Below are 27,654 nucleotides of genomic sequence, written 5' to 3' on the forward strand. Positions count from 1 at the left end.
GCCCCCACCGATGCAAGGGATTACAGCGCAGATCGCGCGCTGTGTCTTCACCACTACACCACTACGCCACCAACGTAAAGCTGAGGAAGAACCACCGATGTCACCACGCCCTCCCGACCTGACCAGCCTGATTGACTGGCGAAAACGGCGACTTTGGTAAGTTATTTATCAGCATACATAGGGAATCGGGGTACACTACATACACTATAGGAACACACAGCGCAGGCCCTATTTAACAGTATTTATAGCTCAATCTCAAAAAACGGGGTGACAGGTTCCCTTTAACCCCTTTACCCCCAAGGGTGGTTTGCACTTTAATGACCGGGCCAATTTTTACAATTCTGACCACTGTCCCTTTATGAGGTTATAACTCTGGAACGATTTAACGGATCCTGATGATTCTGACATTTTCTCGTGACATATTGTACTTCATGATAGTGGTAAAATTTATTTGGTAATACCTGCGTTTATTTGTGAAAAAAAAAATGGAAATTTGGCTAAAATTTTGAAAATTTCACAATTTTCCAACTTTGAATTTTTATGCCCTTAAATCATAGATATGTCACACAAAATACTTAATAAGTAATATTTCCTACATGTCTACCTTACATCAGCACAATTTTGGAACCAAACTTTTTTTTTTGTTAGGGAGATATAAGGGTTAAAAGTTGACCAGCAATTTCTCATTATTACAACAACTTTTTTTTTTTTTTTTACGGACCACATCACATTTGAAGTCACTTTGAGGGGTCTATATGATAGAGAATACCCAAGCGTGACAACATTCTAAAAACTGCTCCCCTCAAGGTGCTCAAAACCACATTCAAGAAGTTTATTAACCCTTCAGGTGTTTCATAGGAATTTTTGGAATGTTTAAAAAAATGAACATTTAACTTTTTTTTCATAAATTTACTTCAGCTCCAATTTGTTTTATTTTACCAAGGGTAATAGGAGAAATTGGATGCCAAAAGTTGTTGTACAATTTGTCCTTAGTATGCTGATATCCCATATGTGGGGGTAAACCACTGTTTGGGCGCAAGGCAGAGCTTGGAAGGGAAGGAGCGCCGGTTGACTTTTCAATGCAAAATTGACTGGAATTGAGATGGGACACCATGTTGTTTTGAGAGCCCTTGATGTGCCTAAACATTGAAACCCCCCACAAGTGATACCATTTTGGAAACTAGACCCCCCCCCCCCCCAAGGAACTTAGATGTGTTGTGAGAACTTTGAACCCCCCCAAATGTTTCACTACAGTTTATAACACAGAGCCGTGAAAATAAAACTTTTTTTTTCCCACAAAAATAATTTTTTAGCCCCCGGTTTTGTATTTTCTCAAGGGTAACAGGAGAAATTGGACCACAAAAGTCGTTGTCCAATTTGTCCTGAGTACGCGGATACCCCAAATGTTGGGGTAATCCCCTGTTTTTGTGCACGGGAGAGCTCGGAAGGGAAGGAGCACTGTTTTACTTTTTCAATGCAGAATTGGCTGGAATTGAGATCAGACGCCATGTCACGTTTGGAGAGACCCTGATGTGCCTAAACAGTGGAAACCCACCAATTCTAACTGAAACCCTAACCCAAACACACCCCTAACCCTAATCCCTAACTACACCCCTAACCCCAACCCTAATCCCAGCCCTAACTGTAGCCCCAGCCCTAACTGTAGCCCCAGCCCTAACACATTTTTTTAATTTTTTTATTTTATTATTTTCCCCGAAGGGGGGGGGGGGTTGATTTACTTTTATTGTGTTTTTTTTTTTTTTTGATTGGCGGCTGTCACACACTAAAAGACGCTTTTTATTGCAAAAATTAGTTTTTGCCTCTCCACATTTTGAGAGCTATAATTTTTTCCATTTTTTGGTTCACAGTCGTGTGAGGTCTTGTTTTTTGCGGGACGAGTTGACGTTTTTATTGGTACCATTTTTAGGCACGTGACATTTTTTTTATTCTGATTTTTGTGAGGCAAATGACCAAAAACCAGCTGTTCATGAATTTATTTTGGGGGGGCACTTATACTGTTCCACATTTTGGTAAAATTGATAAAGCAGTTTTATTCTTCGGGTCAGAACGATTACAGCGATACCTCTTTTTTTTTTTTTTTGTTTTGTCGCTTTTATACTATTAAAACTATTTTATATGAAAAATAATTAATTTTGCATCGGTTTATTCTGAGGGCTATAACTATTATTTTTTCGCTGATGACGCTGTATGGTGGCTCGTTTTTTGCGGGACAAGATGTCATTTTCAGCGGTACAATGTTTATTTATATCCGTCTTTTTGATCATGTTATTCCACTTTTTGTGTGGCGGTATGATAATAAAGCGTTGTTTTTTTTTTGTTTTTTTATGGTGTTCACTGAAGGGGTTAACTTGTGGGACTGTTTTATAGGTCAGGTTGTTACGGACGTGTCGATACTAAATGTGTACTTTTATTGTTTTTTTTTTTTTTTTTTTTCATTATTTAGATAAAGGAAAAAATATATATATATTGTTCCAATAAATACAATTCTTTATTTAGGTTTTTTTTTTTTTTTTTACACACTTAATTATTTTTTTACTTTTTTACATTGCCCCAGGGGGGGGCCATCACAGTAAAGTGACAGATCGCTGATCTGACACTTTGGAATGCACTGTGTCAGATCAGCGTTCTGACTGGCACTTCAGGAGGTTTGCTGGTCGGAAGGAGCCCTGTGACCATTTTGGATCCGGGGCCTGCAGGGAGGAGGAGGTAGGAGACCCTCGGAGCAACGCGATGTGATCGGGAAGAACGCAGGGTGCCCCCTCCCTGCGCGATGCTTCCCTATGCTGCCGTAAGCTGCGATCATGTTTGATCACAGTATTCCGGGGGTTAATGTGCCAGGAGTGGTTCGTGACTGCTCCTGGCACATAGTGCCGGATGTCAGCTGCGATAGTCAGCTGACACCTGGCCGCGCTCCCCCCGTGAGCGCGGCTGATCGCGTTAGACGAACTATCCCGTCAGTGGTCATACAGGATACCACCTCAACCGGATAGTACGTCTAATGTCAGAAAGGGGTTAACGACCGCCAATACGCCTTTTCACTGCGGCAATTAAGGGTACTTTCACTAGAGCGCCGCTTTTTAACGGCGCTGTGGGAAAAGTGTAGCGCCCCCCAGATTCGGAATTTCCCTATATATTGGGAAACCCCCAAACGTGGTACCATTTTAAAAACAGCACCCCTTGACATACTGAAAACTGCTGTCAGTTTATTAACCCTTCAGGTGCTTTACAGGAATTAATGCAAAGTGGTATGACCGAAATGAAAAGGTTATTTTTACCACCTAAATGCTGCTGACTTCTGAATAGAATACTACAGCCGTCAGACTCTAAGGCCGCTATTTGGTCGTGAATTGCAATGGCAAACATCAGGACCACAAAATCATGATCTGAGGGCACCAAATGGGATAAAGAGGAAGCCCCCACATTCTGTTAACCATTTATAATGATGTAGTCACTATTGACAGCAGCATCTAAGGGGTTAAACAAATTTGGATGGTGCAAACACTGATCGTGGCTGAAACAGCAAGTTGTCAGTTATAGTGTACAGTGGATAGTTGCTGGATTGACACCTGTATGGGGAGGCTAGTCTCTAATATCTCAGGTCAGTTAAAAGACATATTGGCTGTCACTAAGAGGTTAAGCAGCAAATTGGCTCTGTCACTAATGGGCTAAATAAACACGGCTCTTCTGGTAGAGCGGGAACAACAATGGCATACAGTGCCGTCTGCTTGCCTGCGAGGATCTGCCCCCTCATGGAAACAAAAAACACTGTTCATTTCTCTCGATCTTGTCTCTAGACACACCGAATGAGCCCAAAAGCTCCATTTGTAGTCTCTAGACCACACCCTAGAGTGGAGATATGGTGAACCGCCTCCCACCCACTCTTCAGCTGTCCACAAAACACAGGCCTTAATATGACTAACACCTCTCGGCACTTTGTATGCTGGAGCATTTTTCCAAGTTCATATCACTGAGGCTGACATTCTGAGTGACACATTTTTCCCCACAAGTATTTTACCAGTGATCTTCTCACACACCGTACACTCTATAGACGTGGCTTTTATGGAAGTGGGCAGAAAAAAAGCCTTTACAAAAATTGTGAGGCTTGTTTTGAGTTTGCCAAGAGATATTTGGGAGACTCCCCAAATGTATGAAGGAAGGTGCTGTGGTAAAATGAGACCCAAATTTAACTTTTTGTCCACCAGGGCAAATGCTATGTCTAACACCAAACCAACACAGCCCATCACCCCAAGAACACCATCCTTACAGTGAAACATGGTGATGGCAGCGGGGATATTTTTCAGCAGCAGGGAAAGGAAAATGTTCCAAGTCGAGGGGAAGATTGATGGTCTGAAATATAGGTATATTCTTGAGCAAAACCTGTTTCAGTCTGTGATTTGAGACTGGTAATCCGAAACTGTAAGCATATGGGATAAAAAGCGCTGTCATTCAGAACGATATAAATGATGCAGATTCCAAATATTGAATTCAACTGTAGGTGATTTATTGGTCAATGTGTTTCAAAGTTATTACAACTTCTTCACCAGGACAAACCACAAACTATTTGAGACTGGAATGGAGGTTCCCCTTCCAATAAGACAATGGCCCAAAGTGTACTGCTAAAACCACACTCAAGTGGTTTAAGGGGAAATGTGTAAATGTTTTGCAGTGGCCTAGTTAAAGCTCAGACCTCAATCCAATTGAGAATCCATGGTTAGACTCGAAGATTGTTGTTGCCATAACTTAAATTGGCCAAAACAGATGACGGGTTCAATTTAATGAGTAGTTGCTATTAAAGAGATTGTCCGTTCTTAAAAACTAGTCTACAGCCACTCAGTTGCTGCAGACTTGTGACTCTTCACACTGCGTTGACTGCGTGTTGTCAGAATTTGCACTGGGAACGGTTAGACTATTTCCGACTAGACTGTTTTTCACTTGCATTGAGTGACGTTTCACCCATCTAAACAGAATGTGCACTGAGACCGGAGAATCCTCACCGCATGCAGTGTGCGCTATGTGAGGATTCACAAACCAGCAGTCACACAGAGCGAGTTCACTCTTGTAGTGGAAGACCGGACAGCCACTTTTAAATTGTCTTCAAAGTACTATTTTTAAGTTCTTTTGGTAGCGGAAGCAGACCATCAAAACCCACACGGATTATTTCACGTGAAGCCAATAAATCTGGCTTCAGTACATTTTTGAATTGATACATCAATTATTTTAAATGACACTGACAACGGCCTACCTGCTTTATTCCTGAAAGTTGTCTCTGGCTGCTGCTTTTATTAAAATGAATGTTCTCTTACTACATAGTATATCATAGCCCATATTCCAGCTGGTCATTGTATTTTTATAACAGGCGCAGAATCTATTCAGAATTCATTGCTTTCATTTTGTTTGTGTTTCATGGCGTTCCGCCAACTTCAGCATATAATCACAATACACTATAGTATTTTCTAGCTGCAAGGTTTATAGAAAGAAAAGAAAATATTGACAGCCCTATTAAAAGCTGATGAGCATGCCCAGGAATGGAGCAATCTACAGTAGTGACTAGAAGTTTTGAGGTTAAGACAAATTTAGGTTTTCGCAAAGTTCACAAAAGTTTGCTGTTTTAGTGTTCTTAGATCTTTAGTGAAATGTTTTAGCATTTCATAAGTTTTTAAACTTTCATTGACAAATACATCCAATTTATGGAAAAGCACAATATTTACAGTGTTGCTTATTTTTTAAGAATTCTGGATCATTGGGAGAAGTCTTAGGCTAAATTGTGAGTGTGCCTACTTCTTGAAAAACAGCCTCACATGTGAATAGTGTTGAATGCTTTATGGAAGAGCTCATCATTTTTTCTCTGGACAATGATACTTCCAGATGTCCCAAACAGTCTGAAAGAGGCCTTTCACTTATCCTATGCAGTCTAATTTCTGTATTTCCTGCAGAATGTCAATCTGTCATTGATTTTATTTTTCTTGGAGAGGAAGTGGCTGCTGCTTTTACCGTCCCCAGTGCTGCGATCGCGATTATTCACCGAATAACGACGACTGCAAAAAAAAGTCTGATTTCCCATTTATTTCTCCTCTGATATGATTTAGCATACCAGAGGAGAGAGAAATGTGTACCCCCAGCATCCCTGGACCCTTCGGCTCCATCCCAAGACCCTCCACGTCATCTTCCCGGAAGAAAGTGGCGGGCACATGTGCAGTGCTCCCGTCGAGATCTGCTGGCCTGCACCCAGCAACAAGAGGACTTTTTTCTTATTGGTTCATTTTGACACTGTGGTCTATCACAGTGATCAAAATAAAAATTAAAAAAAATAAGTCAAATCCCCCGTTATCACCCCCTTAATTAGGTAAAAATAAAAGTGTTTTTTTTTCCATTGGGGTTGGGTATAGGATTGGAGTTAGGTTTACGGTTGGATTTACGGCTGTGGGGTTAGGGTTGGAGTTAGATTTGTGTTGAAGTTGGGGTTGTGTTGGAGTTGGTTGTGTTGGGGCTAGGCTTCTGGTTAGGGTTGGGGCTATGGTCAGGGGTAGGGCTGTTTTAGGTTTGGAGTTAGAATCTGGAAGTTTCTACGGTTTAGGTACATCAGGGGTCTCCAAATGTGACATGGTGCCAGCCTTTGATTCCAGACAATTTTGTGTTCAAAAAGTCAAATTCTGAGCCCTGCCATGTGCACAAATAGTGGCTTTCCCCCACATACGGGGTATCGGGTGAAAAATGGCACAACATATTTTTTGGTCCATTTTCTCCTGATACCCTTCTGAAAATGAAAAAGTTTAGTTCCAAAGTAAATTTTTTGTGAAAAAAGTAAAACGTTAATTTTTTTTTCCTTCCACATTGCTTTAGTTCTCGAAGCGCCTGAAGGGTGAATAAACTTCTTGATTGTGGTTTTGAGCACCTTGAAGGGTGCAGTTTTTAGAATGTTGTTACTTTGGGGTATTTTCTGTCATTGACCCCCCCCCAAACTCGCCTCAAATATGATGTGGTCCCTAAAAAAAAAAAAAATTTTTTGTAAATTTTGTTGGAAAAATGAGAAATTGCAGGTCAACTTTTAACCCTTATAACTTACTAACAACATTTATTTTTCCTAGAATTGTGCTGATGTAAAGTAGACATGTGGGAAATGTTATTTATCAATTTTGTGCGATATGACTCTGACTTAAAGGGCCACTGTCACCCCCCTGCAGCCGTTATAAACTAAAAGAGCCACCTTGTGCAGCAGTAATGCTGCATTCTAACAAGGTGGCTCTTTTAGTTTTGTGTTCAGGTATTATTAAAATAAAGCGTTTTGAAACTCTGCAGAAATACCTGTCTTTGTCCACGGAGGCGGGTCTGAAGCCTCCTCTGTGAAGTGCCCAACAGCCGTCACTCACATCTTCTGGGGCGATGGTCGCCGCCCCCTGCGCGCTGTTTTCTTTTCAAATCCAACTCTCACCCACGTCCCCCGCCCCCCGCCTTCCAGCCAGCTAGCAGGCAAGTTTCGTAGGTTGTTTCTTTCCCGGCGATTGCTATGAGCAGAAGGAGGAGGCGGCAGGATGAGCTCAGCTCAATAGCCAGAGGCTGGAAGGCGGGGGACGTGGGTGAGAGTCTGAGACATGCAGTGCGCATTCCCAGGAATCCTAGCCCCGCACTGTGCATAATGCATAACACATTGCGGGGCAGGGATTCCCGAGGTGGGTGGCCGCACTGCCAGCACAGGCGCAGTCTGCAAGCCTGGCTGTGACGTCAGACAGCAAGAGCTTACTGCGCCTGCCCCACAAATATTTACACAGCGTCGGCATTGGATTTGAAAAGAAAACCGCGCGGAGGGGGCGGCGACCATCGCCCCAGAAGATGTGAGTGACGGCTGTTGGACACTTCACAGAGGAGGCTTCAGACCCGCCTCCGTGGACAAAGACAGGTATTTCTGCAGAGTTTCAAAACGCTTTATTTTAATAATACCTGAACACAAAACTAAAAGAGCCACCTTGTTAGAATGCAGCATTACTGCTGCACAAGGTGGCTCTTTTAGTTTATAACGGCTGCAGGGGGGTGACAGTGGCCCTTTAAGGGCACAAAATTTAAAAGTTTAAAAATTACAAAATGTGAAATATTTTTTTGCAAAAATTTCATTTTTTTTCATAAATAAAGGCAAGTCATATATTACCACTAACATGAAGGACAATGTCATGAAAAAACAGTCTCCGAATCAGTGGGATCCGTTGAAGCGTTTGAGTTATAACCACATAAAGTGAGAGTGGTCAGAATTGTAAAAATTGGCCCGGTCATTAAGGACAATATTGGCTGTCACTAAGGGGTTAAATGAATTTGGTTTTCTTTGGTGCTGAAGAGGTTAATGACCCTATCTATGCTGGTCAGAAGCATGCAGCTCAATTGCAACTGCTTCTGATCTGGTTGTTAAATCTTCCTGTAAAACCTGGCCAGACCCTCTGTCCTGCAGGTGAATGCATTGCTCTCTTGCTCTTAGGCGACTCTGTGCTGAATAGGAGTTTGTTGTTGCTATTCGATTAATTTTCCTGTGCTGTGTGCTAAAGCTAATTAGCTGAAGTTTGGAGTTGAGTTGTAGTGTTCTGTAATTTGCTGTTGTACATGTCTGTTTCTCCTGTTCCCTTTTCCAATTTTGTTTTTTTTCTCCCTGTTCCATCCTCTTCCCTATTGTTAACTAGTGCTTTTGTATGATAGAAGTTTGATTGGGTGGATAGTTGGTGTCCCAGCTCCATGGACAGTTTAAGGCCTCTCTTCCTTACTGAAGACCATCACAGCCTGACAAGAAGGCAAGGACTTTAATCACCAGCTTGTTTTAAAGCAATCGGTCTGATCTTCTAATTATCAACAAGAACAAATTGCCACTATGAAAACTCAGGCAGCAAATTGTGAAAACCAAAATTTGTGCCAGTCTAAAAACTTTTGGCCACAACTGTCGGTTCAGAATGATAGTGTTTAATGGAAAAAAAAAAACATTTTTTTAAATGGATTTTTTTTTTCCCCCAAATTTGGCATTTATTGGTAGCATTTTGTATTACATAACATTTTTTTGATCGCTTTAAGGCTAGACGCCCATTTATCTCGTGCTCTCTGCTGAGCACTTAAAAGTGCTTCTCACTAAATTAGAATATCATCAAAAAGTTTTTCAGTTCTTCAATAAAAAGTGAAACCTATATATTATATAGTCATTAGAAGTGGAGTGATCTATTTCTAGTGCTTATTTCTGTTTGTTAATGATTATGGCTACAACCAGTGAAATCCCCAAAATCATCTCAGTAAATTAGAATACTTTATAACACTGACTTATTATTTTAAAATCCAAAATGTTGGCCTACTGAAATGTATGTTCAGTAAATGCACTCAATACTTGATTGGGGCTCCTTTTGCATCAATTACTGCATCAATGCGGAGTTGCATGGAGGCGATCAGCCTGTGGCAGTGCTGAGGTGTTATGGAAGCCCAGGTTGCTTTGCAAGCAGCCTTCAGCTCGTCTGCATTGTTGGGTTTGGTGTCTCTCATCTAAATACCCCATAGATTCTCAGGCGAGTTTGCTGGCCAATCAGGCATAGTGATACTGTTGTTTTTAAACCCGGTATTGGTACTTTTAGCAATGTGGACAGGTGCCAAGTCCTGCTGGAGAATGAAATTAACATCTCCAAAAAGCTTGTCAGCAGAGGGAAGCATGTAGTGCTCTAAAATTTCATGGTAGATGGCTGTGCTGACTTTGGTCTTGATAAAACACCGTGGACCTACACGAGCAGATGACATGGCTCCCCAAACCATCAGTGATTGTGGAAACTTCACACTAGACCTCAAGCAGCTTGGATTGTGTGTGTCTCCACTCTTCTTCCAGGACCTTGATGTCCAAATGAAATGCAAAATTTACTTTTCTGAAAGCACCTTGGACCACTGAGCAACAGTCCAGTTCTTTTTTTTTTTTCTTGGCATAGGTAAGACGCTTCTGGCGTTGTCTATTGGTCTTTAATGGCTTGACACAAGGAATGCAACACTTGTAGCCCATGTCTTGGATACGTCTGTGTGTGGTGGCTCTTGAAGCAATGGCTCCAGCAGCAGTCCACTCCTTGTGAATCTCCACCAAACTTTTCAATGGCTTTTTCTTAACAATCCTTTTAAGGCTGTAGTTATCCCGGTTGCTTATGCACCTATCTACCACAATTTTTTTCCCTTCCACTCAAATTTCCATTAATATATGTTTGGATACAGCACTCTGTGAACAGCCAGCTTCTTTAGTAATGACTTTTGAGACTTGCCCTCCTTGCGGAATGTGTCAATGACTGCCTTCTGGACATTGTCAATTCAGCAGTCTTCCCCATGATTGCGTAGCCTAGTGTCTGTGCACAGTGCAGCACAGGCAGTGAGGCAGGGACTGAGGGTGTTAACAGAGAGAATGGAGACCCGAAGACTGCCCTTCCCAGTCTACGCCGTAGCCTGAAGTCCTCATTATGAAAGGAATATGTCAAAGGGAACCTGTCACCCCAAAAATCGTATATGAGATAAGGCCACCGGCATCAGGGGCTTATCTACAGCATTCTGTAATGCATTCTGGAATGCTGTAGAGAATCCCCCGATGTATCCTGAAAGATGAGAAAAGAGGTTTGATTATACTCACCCAGGGGCGGTTCTGCAGCGGTCTGGTTCGATGGGTGTCGGGGTGCAGGTCCAGCACCTCCTATCTTCATACGATGACATCCTCTTCTTGTCTTCCTGCCCCTGCTCTGGCGCAGGTGTACTTTGTTTGCCCTGTTGAGGGCAGAGCAAAGTACTGCAGTGCGCAGGTGCTGGGCCTCTCTGACCTTTCCCGACGCCTGCCCTCTGCAGTACTTTGCTCTGCCCTCAACAGGGCAAACAAAGTACGCCTGCGCCGGAGCAGGAAGACAAGAAGAGGACGTCATTGTATGAAGATATGAGGCGCCGGACCGCGACGCCCATTGGACCCGGACTGGTACCGCCCCTGGTTGAGTATAATCTAACCTGTTTTTATTCAGACTCCCATGACAGCACACGAGAGAGAGGGGATACGCCCTTAAGGACTGGATGCCTATAGAAGTTCTAGGAGTCCAGGCCGGCCGGACCGATTCTGGTGGCGAGGGGGTCTCCCACCTCGGCCGATGCGGGTACCTGAGGTAGTCACGGTGGCCCTGGCAGGGAGGCACGGCGGTGACTAGGCAGCGAGGAGCGGTCGCCAGGGGGTGTCCGGTCTCCGGAGCCAGCATATGGTAAGTCGCCCTTCCCGTGTGCTGTGGGACTCTCTGTGCGGAGGGGGGGGCGGCAGCATCTAGGGGGCGCCGATCGGAATATAGCTGGCCGGCCTCGGCGTTCCACGATGGCTGCAGCGCTGACGGGAAGCGCTGTAAGCTGTGGTGACGTCGGGGGGCGGAGCCGGCGACTACTTCCGGGTCGATGAGCTCCTGCGCATGCGCGGGAGCTCCAAGATGGCGGCGCCCACCGGAGATCATGCCGCATTCCCTCCTGAGCGTCGGATGATCCCCCCACAGCTGCGGGAGGGCGGGAAAATTAAACAAGCAAGCTGAGCAAGGTGCGCTGACCGAAGGAGGGGCTTTATAAGGCGGCTCCAGCAGCGTGTTCCCGGGTTCTGGCCAATTTACTAAAGATTGAATCGGATCACGATCAGCAGGTTGTGCTGCTGGAACAAGCATCCCAGAAACCCAAGGAGAAGGAACATGAAAAGAGGAGCGATGGTTCGGGCTGCAGAAGCTCCTCCAGACAGGGGTCTGGAGGGTCAGCCAAAAAGGATCCCCCTCGTACTTCGGTATTTCTGGGTGTGAGCAGCCACTGGTAAGTGATCTTCGAGAAAGTTCACTTAGTGACTAGTCTCCCCTCATATGTTTTATGCAGGGAAGGAAAAACGTCAGTAAGGCGAAGCATAGGCAATGTGCCATCTGCGGGGGTTCCCTTGCCTGACTCACACCCTAAAAAACTATGTGACCCCTGTATCCAGCAGACGGTGAGGTTCTGGAAGGAGGGGAGGGGGTATAGCATGTAGATCTTACACTCTAGTCTACCTTACTTATCCCCTTAGGTAGTCGAAGAATCCTCTATTACGGCCAGTCTCAAAGAGATGATTAGAATGGAGGTTAAGGATTCCTTTAAAAACCTTTCACAGTCAGGGGGTTCTAGGCAGAGAACTGAGTGGGCATCTGATTCATCTGTGGTTCGTCTGTGGAAGAGGACAAGACTGAAGAATCGGACGATTCAGCAGCATCATCCTCCTCTTCGGAAGAAGACGCTGCTCGGTTTTGCCTACCCCTAGAAAGAATAGACAAATTGGTAAAGGCGGTCAGAGGCACAATGGGTATATCGGAACCCAAGCCTCAACTATCTAAAGAACAAATGATGTTCAGTGGATTGGAGCAGAAAAAGCGCAGAGTGTTTCCTTTAAATGAGAAAATACAAGATCTTATTAATAGGGAGTGGAGAAAACCGGAGAGAAAAGGCTCCTTACCACCTGCGCAAAAGCGTCGGTACCCTTTTGATGACCCAGCAGTAGGTAACTGGGAGAAAGCACCAAAGCTGGATGCAGCAATTGCCAAGGTAGCAAAACTATCTTCTCTCCCATTTGAGGATATGGGAACGCTTAAAGACCCCCTGGATAGGAAAGTGGATACCTTCCTAAAGGGGACCTGGGAAATGGCAGCTGGCTCCTTAAGACCTGCAGTAGCTTCAACCTGCACGGCAAGGTCAATGATGGTCTGGCTGGACCAGTTAGAGACCCAATTAAAACAAGGGGCCTCTAGAGATTCCATACTCGCAGCATTACCTGTAATCCAGGAGGGGGCGGCTTTTTTATCGGACGCCTCAATTGACTCCGTAAAGTTGGCAGCTAGAGCAGCAGGACTTGCTAATGCTGCAAGGAGAGCCCTATGGCTGAAATGCTGGCCGGGGGATATGCAGGCAAAAGCAAAGCTCTGCGCTATCCCTTGTAAAGGCGAGTATTTATTTGGGCCTACCCTGGATGAACTCCTGGAGAAAGCAGGGGATGATAAGAAAAAGTTTCACAACCTTTTCAATCCATACCGTCGTCCCTTCAACAAAAGAAGGTTCAACCGGGGAGGAAAGCGCACCTTCTCACCGGGTAGAGATCGTCCCAGATGGGAGGATAGGCGAAAACGAGGTACAGGTCTCATGTTTCGCCGTAACCCGACGGAAAACAAAAAACAAGACCGATGACTGGCAATTCCAGTGGGAGGGAGACTGTTGCAATTCTCGGCAGAATGGTCGAAAATCACAAACAGCGTTTGGATAAAAGACACTGTTTCCCATGGTCTCAAGCTGGAATTTGTTCATATTCCACAGGACAAATTTAGATTAACACCCTGGCGCTCATCTTCCACTGAACAATTCGCCCTAGAAGAGGAAGTGAGGACTCTTTGCTCCAAAAATGTTTTGGTAGACGTGCCGTATTCTCAGGCAGGGAAAGGCTTTTACTCTCCCCTGTTCCTAATCCAGAAGCCTGATAAATCTTACAGGACCATTATAAATCTTAAGGGTCTCAATAAGTTTTTGGTGAAACATACTTTCAAAATGGAGTCCATCAATTCGGCAATAAAAATGCTTTTCAACAACTGTTTCATGGTAGTAGTGGATTTGAAAGATGCCTACTATCATGTACCCATTCATGCTGATTTCCAACGGTACCTGAGGGTAGCGATACTAATGGGGGGTAGGATTCAACATTTTCAATTCAGAGCGCTCCCTTTTGGGATCACCTCAGCACCTAGGGTGTTTACTAAAATAATCGCGGAAGTCATGGCGCATTTAAGAGAGTCAAATGTCCTTATAATCCCCTACTTAGACGATTTCCTCATTGTAGGTAACTCGGTAGATCATTGTCTGTCACAATGGGAGGTTGCTAAAACCAAACTAGAACGGTTGGGTTGGATCATAAACTTTGAAAAATCGAAATTACAGCCCCTAAATGTTCAAAAATTTCTGGGATTAATGTTGAATTCAGTGACACAGCAGTGTCTCCTCCCTATAGAGAAAATAGACCAAATTCAGAGTTTTGTATTAAGAGCAATTAATACACCTTCCATGACACTTAGGCAAGCAATGTCTCTACTTGGGTCACTCACATCTTGCATTCCAGCAGTTAAGTGGGCTCAGTTCCACACCAGGTCCCTACAAAAAGAAGTCCTGTTCCATGACAGAGCCTTAGGAGGCGCATTGAATGGGAAATTAACGTTGAGGCCGATAACATTGAATTCCCTTAGGTGGTGGCTAGATAAACGGAATTTATCAGCAGGGGTTCCCTGGATGGTAGATGTCACCCACGTGATAACCACAGATGCCAGCTCTTCGGGGTGGGGAGCCTATATGGGGGACATGGTGGTCCAGGGACAGTGGGAACCCTTCACAACATTCTCATCAAACCAAAGAGAGTTGTTGGCGGTTGAATTGGCTGTTAAAAAATTCCTCGTATATCTGCAGGGCCAACACGTCAGAATTCTGTCGGACAACAGAGTGGCGGTCGCTTACATAAACCGGCAAGGGGGAACTCGTTCCGAAACTTTAATGCAGATCACGGATCGGTTGTTCCAGGTGGCAGAGCTCAATTTTCTATCTTTGACAGCTCTTCACATCAAAGGAAAAGAAAATGTGGCAGCAGATTTCCTCAGCCGAAATGTGTTAAGACAGGGAGAGTGGTCTCTCAACGAGGATATTTTCAATCTTATCGTCCGCAGATGGGGTCAACCAGTGGTGGATCTATTCGCCACCAGAAACGACAGAAAAGTAAAACTTTTTTGCTCCCTAAATCCCAGGGAGAATCCCCTGGCGGTGGACGCGTTTCTGATAAAATGGGATTTTCCACTGGCCTATGCTTTCCCACCACTGAACCTGATACCTCTAGTAGTGAGGAAAATCAGGGAGGATCGAGCGAAAGTCATCCTTATCGCCCCCTTTTGGCCCAGAAGAACCTGGTTTGCCTGGCTCAAGACAATGTCCATAGCGGTCCCCTGGGTACTGCCAGAGATCCCGAACTTGCTTTCTCAGGGACCGATCTCCCATCCACAAGTGGCGGCACTCCATTTAACGGCGTGGAGTTTGAACGGTCACTATTAGTGGGGAAAGGATTCTCTCCAAACTTAGTAGAGACACTCCTAAAGAGTAGAAAACAAATAACTACGAGAATCTACTCTAGGACTTGGAGAAAGTTCTTGACTTGTTCAAAGTTTAATATCCAAGATTGGGTGCCAATACAACAAATCCTAGAGTTCCTACAGAAGGGGTTCGAGTTAAAACTCTCTCCTAGTACCCTTAGAGTACAGGTCTCAGCTCTGGGTGCCCTGTTTTCCTGTAATATGGCTAATAACTATTGGATAGCGAGGTTTATGAAGGCAGTTAGTAGATCTACACCAGTGCATAGAGACAGAACAGTTCCATGGGATTTAAATTTAGTTCTGTCCTCTCTAACTAAACCCCCCTTTGAACCTCTGCAGGAGGCCTCGATCAAAATATTGACACTTAAGACAGCCTTCCTGATTGCCATAACCTCAGCTCGCAGGATAGGGGATATACCGGCGCTTTCCAGAGCTCCTCCATACACTGAAATCTTGTCAGACAGAGTAGTCCTTAGACCAGACCCAGCATATCTACCAAAGGTGGCGACACGTTTCCATAGATCACAGGAGATAGTTTTGCCGTCCTTTATTCCTAATCCCTCTAATCCTAAAGAGCAGGAGCTTCATACGTTAGACGTCAGGAGATCTCTTCTTCAGTATATTTCAGCTACTGAGAATTGGAAGAAAGATGGGGCACTGCTTCTTTCCTTCCAAGGTCCAAGGAAAGGGTTTAGAGTATCAAAATATTTACTGGCTAAATGGGTTAGGGAAACTATCTCTCTAGCTTATACAGCAGGTGGGGGGCCAGCTCCGCAGAATCTAAAGGCACATTCCACCCGGGCCATGGCGTCATCCTGGACGGAAAGATCTGGAGTGTCAGTGGAGCAGATATGTAAGGCGGCCACATGGTCATCCCCTTCCACTTTCTTTAAACACTATCGGTTGGATTTGGGGTCCTCCTCTGATCTCTCCTTCGGGTTAAGGATGCTACCATCTATAGTCCCTCCCTAAGGTAGCTTACATCTCTGTAAATCTCTCGTGTGCTGTCATGGGAGTCCGAATAAAGCATTAAGTTACTTACTGGTAGCGGCATTTTTCGGAGGCCCATGACAGCACCCTTAGTTCCCTCCCTATTCACGTGGGGGTAGCACTTCCGGATATGTATATAGCGTAATACGTAAATCTCACGTATGGTGTCTTGTTACAATAATGGGTTATTTTGTTTCAAAATGTATATAATGTATATAATGTATATTTGTGTACCACTAACCGCGGTAGTCCTGTCAGGCTCTGAAATACAACTGATGCATGGGGAGAGGTGCCGCCCTTTTGTATCTGTAGGTTTCCTGTTCCTTAAGGGCGGATCCCCCCTCTCTCGTGTGCTGTCATGGGCCTCCGAAAAATGCCGATACCAGTAAGTAGCTTAATGCTTTCTTACCTTTCAGGATACATCAGGAGCTTATCTACAGCATTACAGAATGCTGTAGGTAATCCCCTGATGCTGGTGGCCTTATCTCATATGCAATTTTTGGGGTGACAGACTCCCTTTAATTGTTTTTACTGTTCCACGTTTGGTAAAATTGATAAACAAGTTTTATCCTTCAGGTCAGTACGATAACAGCGATACCTCATTGATATCATTTTTTATGTTTTGGCGCTTTTATACGATAAAAACTTTTATATAAAAAATAATAATTTTTGCATCGCTTTATTCTGAGGACTATAATTTTTTTATTTTTTCACTGATACTGTATGGCGGCTCGTTTTCTGCGGGACAAGATGACGTTTTCAGCGGTACAATGTTTATTTATATCCGTCTTTTTGATCGCGTGTTATTCCACTTTTTGTTTGGCGGTATAAGTTTTTTGCCTCGTTTTTTTTTTTTTTTTTTTACGGTGTTCACTAAAGGGGTTAACTAGTGGGACAGTTTTATAGGTAGTCGTTACGGGCGCGGCGATTTTAAATGTGTACTTTTTATTTTTTTTTTATTTAAAGAAAAATGTATTTATTGGAAATATATATATATATATATATATATATATATATATATATATATATATATATATATATATATATATATATATATATATATATATATATATATATAAAATTTTCTTTAATTAGGAATTTTTTTTTTTTTTTTTTTTTTTATCTTTTACACATGTAAAAAAATTTTTTCCCACATTGCCCCAGGGGGGACATCACTGTATAATGTCAGATCGCTGATCTGACACTTTGCAGTGCACTGTGTCAGATCAGCGATCTGACAGGCACTGCAGGAGGCTTGCTGGCGCTGCTCTGAGCCGGCGCTTGCAAGCCACCTCCCTGCAGGACTCAGAAGGAGACCTGCGGCCATTTTGGATCCAGGGCCTGCAGGGTGGAGGAGGTAGGAGACGCTCTTTACAATATGATCACATCGCGTTGTTCCGAGAGTCTCAGGGAAGCACGCAGGGAGCCCCCTCCCTGCGCAATGCTTCCCTATGCCGCCAGAACGTTGCGATCATGTTTGATTGCAGTGTTCCGTGGATTAATGTGTCGGGAGCGTGTAATAATCAGCTGACACCCGGCGGCGATCGGCCGCGTTCTTCCCCCCCCCCCCCCCCCCCATGAGCGAGGCCGATCAACTATGACTAGTGATGAGGGAATATACTCGTTACTCGAGATTTCCCGAGCATGCTCGGGTGACCTCCGAGTATTTTTTAGTACTCGGAGATTTAGTTTTCACCGCCGCAGCTGAATGATTTACAGCTATTAGCCAGGCTAAGTACATGTGGGGGTGCCTGTTGCTAGGGAATCCCCACATGTAATCAAGCAGGCTAATAGCTGTAAATCATTCAGCTGCGGGGAAGAAAACTAATTTTCAAAGTACTGAAAAATACTCAGAGGACACCCGAACGTGCTCGAGAAATAACTATGACGTACTATCCCGTCACTGGTAATTAAGTCCCAGGTCACCTCGACAGGATAGTACGTTATATGGGATTAAGGGGTTAAAGTTTTTTATGGTTTGCTATTTTTCCACTTTAAAAATGAGTATCAAATATTGTATTTTTGTTGCTATATTTTTAAAGCTATAACTTTTATTAGTTCGCTTACCGCATTGTATGAGGGTTTTTTTTTTCCGTATGATTTATAATATTTTATAATTACCTTTCCGATATCTTTGGACACAGAATGAAGAAAACCTAGCAAATTCATGAATTCACTGTGTGGTAAAATTGATAAGCCAGTTTTGCTCTTTGGGTCAGTACAAATACAGCAGTACCAGATTTATATACCGTATATACTAAAGTATAAGCTGAGTTTTATAGCACATTTTTGTGCTGAGAAAGCCCTCCTCAGCCTATACTTGAGTTAGGGTCCCAGAAGACGGAGGGGGAGCAGCAGAGGCGGAGCAGCAGGTTACAGGAGACAGGAGTCAGCTGCTGCGGCTAAAGCCTGTAGCGTGCTAAAGGCTTCCAGCAGCGGCTGGGCGATCACCTGTGCACGCTACTTAAGGGAATAAATATTCCCTGCAAGTGCAGTGAATAATTCTCTTTAGCAGCGGGCACACGTGATCGCCCTGCAGCTGCTGGCATTGGAACAAGACGCTGCGAGGGAGCGCAGGGGACAGTACGTTGGATGGTTTATTTTTTAATGTTTTGATCGGGGCCATACATGCCAGTACAGGGATGAGGAGCAATACATACAGGATAGAAATGAGGAGCCATGCATACCAAGATGGGGATGAGGGGGCTGTGCAGACCAGGATAGGGAAGAGGAGGGACGTGCAGACCAGGATAGGGAAGAGGGGGGCCGTGCAGACCAGGATAGGCAAGAGCGGGACCGAGCAGACCAGGATATGGAAGAGGGAGGCCATGCACACCAGGATACAGAAGAGGAGGCTGTGCAAACCAGCATAGGGATGAGGGGGGGCTGTGCAGACCAGCATAGGGATGAGGGGGGCTTTGCAGACCAGGATAGGAAAGTGGGGGGGGCTGTGCAGACCAGGATAGGAAAGTGGGGGGGGGCTGTGCAGACCAGGATAGGGAAGTGGGGGGGCTTTGCAGACCAGGATAGGGAAGTGGGGGGGCTTTGCAGACCAGGACAGGGAAGTGGGGGGGCTTTGCAGACCAGGATAGGGAAGTGGGGGGCTGTGCAGACCAGGATAGGGAAGTGGGGGGGGGGGGGGGGCTGTGCAGACCAGGATAGGGAAGTGGGGGGGGGCTGTGCAGACCAGGATAGGGAAGTGGGGGGGGGGGGGCTGTGCAGACCAGGATAGGGAAGTGGGGGGGCTGTGCAGACCAGGATAGGGAAGTGGGGGGGCTGTGCAGACCAGGATGGGGATGAGGGGACAATGCATACCAGGCTTATACTCAAGTCCAGTAAATTTTCCCAGTTCTTTGTGGTAAAATTTGGTGCCTCAAGTATATACGGTAGGTTTTCTCTATGCTTTGATACTTTTGCACATTAAAAACGATATCTTAGAAAATATACCATATATACTCGAGTATAAGCCGACCCGAGTATAAGCCGACCCCCCTAATTTTGCCACAAAAAACTGGGAAAACTTATTGACTCGAGTATAAGCCTAGGGTGGAAATGCAGCATTTACCGGTGAATTTCAAAAATAAAAATAGATCATTATTTCCCCATAGCTGTGCCATATAGTGCTCTGCACCGTTCATTATTTCCCCATAGCTGTGCCATATAGTGCTCTGCACCGTTCATACTGCCCCATAGCTGTGCCATATAGTGCTCTGCACCGTTCATACTGCCCCATAGCTGTGCCATATAGTGCTCTGCACCGTTCATATTGCCCCATAGCTGTGCCATATAGTGCTCTGCACCGTTCATATTGCCCCATAGCTGTGCCCCATATATGCTCTGCACCATTCATATTGCCCCATAGCTGTGCCCCATATAGTGCTCTGCACCATTCATTATTTCCCCATATCTGTGCCATATAGTGCTCTGCACCGTTCATTATTGTCCCATAGCTGTGCCCCATACAGTGCTCTGCACCGTTCATTATTTCCCCATAGCTGTGCCATATAGTGCTCTGCACCGTTCATTATTTCCCCATAGCTGTGCCATATAGTGCTCTGCACCGTTCATTATTTCCTCATAGCTGTGCCATATAGTGCTCTGCACCGTTCATTATTTCCCCATATCTGTGCCATATAGTGCTCTGCACCGTTCATACTGCCCCATAGCTGTGCCATATAGTGCTCTGCACCGTTCATACTGCCCCATAACTGTGCCATATAGTGCTCTGCACCGTTCATATTGCCCCATAGCTGTGCCATATAGTGCTCTGCACCGTTCATATTGCCCCATAGCTGTGCCCCATATATGCTCTGCACCATTCATATTGCCCCATAGCTGTGCCCCATATAGTGCTCTGCACCGTTCATTATTTCCCCATATCTGTGCCATATAGTGCTCTGCACCGTTCATTATTGTCCCATAGCTGTGCCCCATACAGTGCTCTGCACCGTTCATTTTTGTCCCATAGCTGTGCCCCATATAGTGCTCTGCACCGTTCATATTTCCCCATAGAAAGCTCTGCCATTGCCGCTGCTGCTGCTGCAATAAAAAAAAAATGCCATACTCTCCTCTCTTGATTGCAGCTCCCGGCGTCCGGTCCCGGCGTCTCTCCGCTCTGACTGATGAGGCAGAGGGCGCCGCGCACACTATACGCGTCATCGCGCCCTCTGACCTGCACAGTCAGAGCGGAGCGACGCCGGGAAGATGGAGCGGCGCCCGGCGGCTGGAACGTGGACAGGTGAATATGACATACTTACCTGCTCCCAGCGATCCTGGCGCTCCCCCTGCCGTCCCACGGTCTTCTGTGCTGCAGCCTCTTCCTCTATCAGCGGTCACCGACACCGCTGATTAGAGAAATGAATAGGCGGCTCCACCCCTATGGGAGGTGGAGCCGCCTATTCATTTCTCTAATGAGCGGTCCCATGTGACCGCTGAAGAGGGGAAGAACTGCAGCACCGAAGACCGTGGGACGGCAGGGGAAGCGCCAGGATCGCTGGAAGCAGGTAAGTATGCCTCAGCGCCCTCTCCCCCTCACCCGCCGACCCCACCGCTACCGTGACTCGAGTATAAGCCGAGAGGGGCACTTTCAGGCCAGAAATTTAGGCTGAAAATCTCGGCTAATACTCGAGTATATACGGTAATTTGTTTCTGCACCCCATTATTCTGAGAGCTGCAACTTTTTTTCAGCTAAGGCCTCTTTCACATTTCCATTTTTTACAATCAGTCACAATCAGTCAAAATGTTGAAAAGACGGATCCTGTGCAGATGGTAAAAAACGGATGCACTGGGTCGGTTTTTTTGACGGATCCATCGAGGCTATGTGCGCACATTGTGTATGTGTCTTCGCCGCGTTGTTCCGCTGCGAAAACGCATACATAACCCAACCCAGGTTAAAAATAATTGAAAAGATTAAAAATCGTGATATTCTTACATTCCGGCGTCCCCCGCAGCCTTCCCGCTGCCTTTCTGATGCTCGTGAGGCATTACTGGGAACGGGAGCTGCCGGCAGCATCGCGAGCATCGGGAAGGCTGCAGGGGACGCCGGAAGGTAAGAATATCACGATTTTCTTTTTTTTATATGCAAATTGCCTCTTCAGAGAAAAAGAGGACTTAACACTAGGACTACTGGACTCGTGACCCCGCCTAGAACTACTGAAAGGAGTCATTTTGACTCCTTGCTTGTTTTCGTTTATTTTTAGAGTTTCATTTGTGGTTATTTATTAATAATTATATTTTTTGTAATGTATTATTATTGTGAGATCCAACAGTAATGCTTTTGATTGTTTTTTTTCTGCTTTTCTTATTTTTCTACAAAAAATAACAATAATTATAATAGATGTTTTTCAAACTTTTTTTTTTATTCAAGTGCACACATATAAACAACAACTGAAGAACAAAAAGCAGAGAAAATGTAGGTGGAGGAGCATAAAAATGAAAATATGGCGCAGAATTCACCTTCTAAACATTTGGTGTTTCGCATTTTAGGCATTGCCTTTGATTTATGGCAGTACATTGCCCACACAAAGACTTACCACAAGTCTTACAATTGCCGACAGATCTATTTTTCTTGCACTTTTCTTTGATCGGGCAAAATTTTGTTTGAACCATCACTTCTGAACATGTAGAAACTTGGGACGTGGAACCCTTTTCCCTATCTGTGACATAAGGACCACTCAACTCTCTCACAAGCGTTTGCAAAAATGCCTTGCGTGACATTTTTTGGTGGGTAATCTCCTTGAATATTATCCATGCATTTATACCCGCAAAGTCTAAGGCATTTTCAAATGCATGAACAGGCCATCTCCTTGTGCATGTTCGTGTGGTATATTTTCGTGCCATCTGATCCACTACATCTACTCCATATTTTGTTTCATTGTAAAACTTTACCGTTTCTGGAGTTTTTTTAGCGGAATCCGATGCAACAACAACATCTGGATGGACGGAACTCAAAATGACAACATTTTTGTTGGGCTTTCCTTGATATACTGTAAGTGTAAAATTGTCTTCATTTCTAAACACTTTAGTGTTGTACAATTCCTCTTTCATGGATTTTATTTCTTTAGGCACTTCTCGCCTTATCTTATTCAGTGTTCCCACGATGGTTGTTCCTTTGCTTTTTAGCTGTTTAGCTAATTTTACTGAAGTAAAATAATTATCGGTTGTAACATTGCGACCTTTTTTCAAAAACGGGTCCAATAACTTCATTACCACATGGTCAGCTACACGGTCCTCAGCACGGCGTGTGTCATCTTTGCCTAGATAAGGGAAGCCATTTGTCAGATATTTGCTCTCCTTATCAACAGCTAGCCAATATTTGTGGCCATATTTATCTGGTTTGGAAGGCATGTACTGCGTGAATGGACACCTAGTTTTGCTTGGGAAAAGTTGCTCATCCACCGTTATGTATGGGCCAGGTTTGTAACACGCAATACAATTTTCAATAAACCTGTCCCACACAGTAGAAAATAGAGCAAACTTGTCCGTTTGCAGTCTCTCCGATCGAGTAGATTTCTCATGAAATCTGAGAAACCTCATAATTTCAACAAAGCGGTCCCTAGACATTGTCGCTTTGCAAAACGGTATTCCCCAGTCATTACACCAAATACTGCTAATCGAGTGACGGTTCGTGCCAGATATTCCACGAGCATAGAATATCGCAATGAATGCATCTAGCTCCTCATCAGATAGAGTAAACTGTAAATTATTGTTCCTGCATGCTTCTGCAAGCGTACAGTTCTTTATATGTGTCAATATATATGAATCAAAAAATAAACGCCATGCGCTCAAAGGACTATCGATAATGATATTTCTTCTGGCGTATCCTGTAGGGCCAGGTTCTTCTCGAAGAATATTTTGGCTGTCACGCCTACCAGGCAAGTGTTGTCCAATTTCAACAGGTTTCCATTGAATACCATCCGCTGAAACTAGTATTCCTTCAGATTCGCCTTCTCTGGTGTTTGTTGTTGCATTACCTTCGCCGCCATCGTTATCTGTTGTTCTTTCATTTCTGGGACGTTTTGCTGATTTTTTCTGTCCACGACCAGGAGGATGGTCACGAGGCAAAATAACTGCATGAGCCCGATCCCCAGTTGATGTGCTTGGAATATCTGGGAAAAAGTTGATGAATATTTAGAATTTTTGTTTTGTAAGGGTCCGTGCACACTGGCTGGATTAGCGGCGGAATATCCGACCGGATATTCTCACCACAATCCGGCCCGTACCTGCCCGCTCAGGTACAGAGCGGAGTTTCATACCTGAAGCTCCGCTCCGAACCCCGGGCTGGAGCCGCTGTCTGGGACGGAGCCGTGCTCGCGCGTAAGCAAGCACTGCTCTGTCCCTGACAGCGGCTCCAGCCCGGGGTTCGGAGCGGAGCTTCAGGCATGAGCGGGCAGGTACGGCCTGTATTGCGGCAAGAATATCCAGATGGCTATTCAGCCAGAATTCTGCTAGTGTGCACAGGCCCTAACTCAGTGTGTGGAAGAACAAATAAATACACATAACTACTTACCTTCTGGATTTGTTCCTTCTGAGTCTTCAGATTCACTTGATATGTTCTGAGGAATGAAATCTTCATCACTGTCAGAATCAAATACATGTTCCTGCAATTCGGATTCCGATTCATCCTCCGGTATGGATTGCAAAGTAGCCAGAATATCCTGAGGCTTTATCAAACGTCTTCTCTCCATATTCCTCACAAATTCCATAATTCTATATAGTTCCCTGCTGAAAAATAGAAATGAAATGAAAACTAAAAGAAATAATAACTGTTCTGCCACCTTCAAAAGTAGGTGGGCTGAATCAGTTGACAGACAGCTAAACTATTTCATAACAATTCATACCTGTATGAGTCTTCAGAGCTCGTATGTCTGCATCTGTTCTCTTTGTCTCTTCAGCTGAACTGAAAGTAAAGTTACTATCCAGAATACTGTCTCCTGCTAGAACCTTAGAAAAACACCACCCTTCATTAGCATAAGATAAGAGCGTAGAGTAAACAAGCTATTTTGTTCAGCATTACACAGTAATACAAGCAGGTAAAACACAAGGAAAATGTGAAAAGTTGACATGTAAATTGAACTACATCTATATGTACATCAGGGTAAATAAGACAGAGTGAAAAAATTATGCACAAAACTTTATAGCAACATTTAGTGACAAAAGGACCTCAAAATATAGTAGGGAGTCAAAATGACTCCCTTCAGTAGTTCTTGGTAAATTTTGAAAAAAACGCGCAAATTTTTCACCAAAATTATTTATTCTCACAAAATCTTTTTTCACATCATATTTGAGGAAAAGTCACCGAGTTTCAAGCCGGAATTCTGAAAAATGTAGTCACAGAAGAGAAAAAAAAAACGAAAGGAGTCAAAATGACTCCATCAGTAGTTCTAGTGTTAAACTCTACAGCACCACCTGTTGGAAGTAGCGATCCTACAAGTCACAATCAACCCTTTAACAAGTCGTGCAATATGACTCAGGATAAAAGCCAAATCATTATCTCAGTTCGCAGACACGGTGATTCGGGCTGTTGGCCCTCGTCAGTACAAGCATGAGAACTAATCTGGCTAGATGAGAGGCTCTGGACTTGGGTCTAAGGGGCAACGTTTCTCCTTATGGAGAGTTTTTATTTTTTTATTTTTTTTAAATTATTTTTAACATATCTTTTTACTATTGATGCTGCATAGGCAGCATCAATAGTAAAAAAAAAAGAGAGCGAGAGAGAATTTCTCTGACTGGAAATTCTTCTGCTCATGCTCAGTTTCAAAAGACTGCATCCGTCGCAGGATTCCTGCTTTTCACAGTCAGCGACGGATTTTCCGACATACAGAACAAACGTTCCTCTGTGCGTTGTCTCCGCCCGACGGACAGCGATTTTATGATGGATCCAGCACACGACGGATGAAACGGAAGGCCATCCGTCACAATCTGTCGCCAATACAAGTCTATGAGAAAAAAACTGGTCCAGCAGAAACATTTGTGACGGAAAAAGAAAGACGGAAGTGTGAAAGAGGCCTTATACAATTTTTTTTTTTTTTTTTTTTTTGCATATGCATTCTTGGTCACTATATATTTTTTGTATTGATATGATGAGAGCTGTATTTTGGTGTTTTGTTTGTTTTACTTTCTTAGATGGTGTGTAGTGTACAGGATAAAAAGTGATGTTTTTATAGTTCAGGTCGTTCCAGGTGTAGCAATACACATTGTGTACATTTTTTTTTTTGCTGATATTTTCACACAAAAGCCATTCACATGTGACTGAAGCCACGATGAAAATGTATGTATGAATGTGATATATAGTGCTCCGCATAAATGAGTGCACACTCATTCTGTTTTATTTTTTGTGACTTGCTTGCCATGGTAGTGTAAATGTGTCAATGCGACCCCACTCACTTTTTTTGTAGCCCTAGCCTTAATATGTTGCATTGTGTAGATGCACCTGTATTCTACTTATTATAGATTGTAAGAGCTGTATTGATTTGTGTGCGCTCAGCCACAGGTGTTGGAGTAAAGAACCATTACCTTGGAACATCTCATTGTAGCGTATTGGGTCCTTGAAATAATCCGGTATCTCCAGACATCAGCATTTCCATTAGCAGGTGGATAGGACTTGTGAATCCGGAAATCCTCACCTGTCTATAAAAGACTTTCAGCACAATATTCTTGACCTTCTCTGATCATTTCATCCTGGTGATCCATCAATCTCCCGGGATTAAGTTGCAGTTGTAGGATTTCATTCCTATCGGTTCTGCATTTAACCTTTGTTTTGTGGGAATATACTGCACTGCCTTTCCGTGTTGTTTCCTAATGAGAGTTTAACAAAGTTGAGTGACAATTCTTTTTACAGCTTTGAGGGCTTTTATTGCAATTGACGTCAGACATTTATTAATAATAATAATCATAATAATATTATTTATATAGCACCATTGATTCCACGGTGCTGTACATGAGAAGGGGTTACATACAAATTTCAGATATCACTTACAGTAAGCAAACTAACAATGACAGACTGATACAGAGGGGCGAGGACCCTGCCCTTGCGGGCTTACATTCTACAGGATGGTGGGGAAGGAGACAATAGGTTGAGGGTTGCAGGAGCGCCGATGTTGGTGAGGCGGTAGCTTCAGTAGTGGTGAGAAGGCAGTGGGGTCATTGCAGGCTGTAGGCTTTCCTGAAGAGGTGGGTTTTCAGGTTCCGTATGAAGGATCCGAATGTGGTTGATAGTCGGACGTGTTGGCAGAGAATTCCAGAGGATGGGGGATATTCGGGAGAAGTCTTCGAGGTGGTTGGGTGAGGAGTGAATAAGTGTGGAGGAGAGAAGGAGGTCTTGGGAGGACCGGAGTTTACGTGAGGGAAGATATCGGGAGATTAGTTCAGAGACATATGGAGGAGACAGGTTATGGATGGCTATCTATGGAATATACTGCCTATGTAATGCATAGAAAGAGTAGCATTTTTAATCTTATGTTTCAAAATGTATGGCTCATAATGAGCAATCACTCCTAGAATACTTTTGGTGTTTTTGTGCATAAAAGTATTTACTTCACGGCTAGTAAAATTTTCAGACTGCCAAGAATCCGCAGATAAAGTGGACATGGCATTAAATACATGTTATGTGCTTGGCTTCTAAAATATACGCCGTACTTATTAGGAGAATGAATCTTCTACTGTGGCCGGCATGCTCTAATTTTGAATCCATGCACTCATATGCATCTAAGATATTATCCTGGGTTAATTGGAACAATGTGTCAGAAATGTTGTGAAATGTTCTCTACAGATGCTGCAGTGAGCGATCTGCTAATTGATGCAGTGAACGCTACAATATTGCAAACTTATTGAAACCTTTATTCAGCTGCACAATTTAATTTTTTTTTTATTTTCAAGATCTCAGCTTTCAAGCGGCCTCAAAAGTTTTTTCCTCTCCTGTTTACGAAGCATTGAAGGTTTTGAGAGACATGAGCCAGAATTTTCCAATAAAAGCCAGGTAAGCCAGGAAAAGGCATGTTTCCGGTGATCAGACTATGGCAATGAT

The 27,654-nt window shown here is 44.0% G+C and overlaps 1 protein-coding gene across 1 annotated transcript in view; it reads left to right on the top strand.

The window, feature by feature from the left end:
- UGGT2 (UDP-glucose glycoprotein glucosyltransferase 2) overlaps positions 1–27,654 on the top strand; it is a 559,388-nt gene that overhangs the window by 117,529 nt on the left and 414,205 nt on the right. Inside the window, exon 9 of the mRNA XM_069758034.1 lies at positions 27,507–27,606. Within this exon, the coding sequence (XP_069614135.1) occupies positions 27,507–27,606 (100 nt within the window). The remainder of the gene's footprint in view (positions 1–27,506; positions 27,607–27,654) is intronic.

Source organism: Ranitomeya imitator, chromosome 3, assembly GCF_032444005.1.
Source record: "Ranitomeya imitator isolate aRanImi1 chromosome 3, aRanImi1.pri, whole genome shotgun sequence".
Taxonomy (NCBI): Eukaryota; Metazoa; Chordata; class Amphibia; order Anura; family Dendrobatidae; genus Ranitomeya; species Ranitomeya imitator.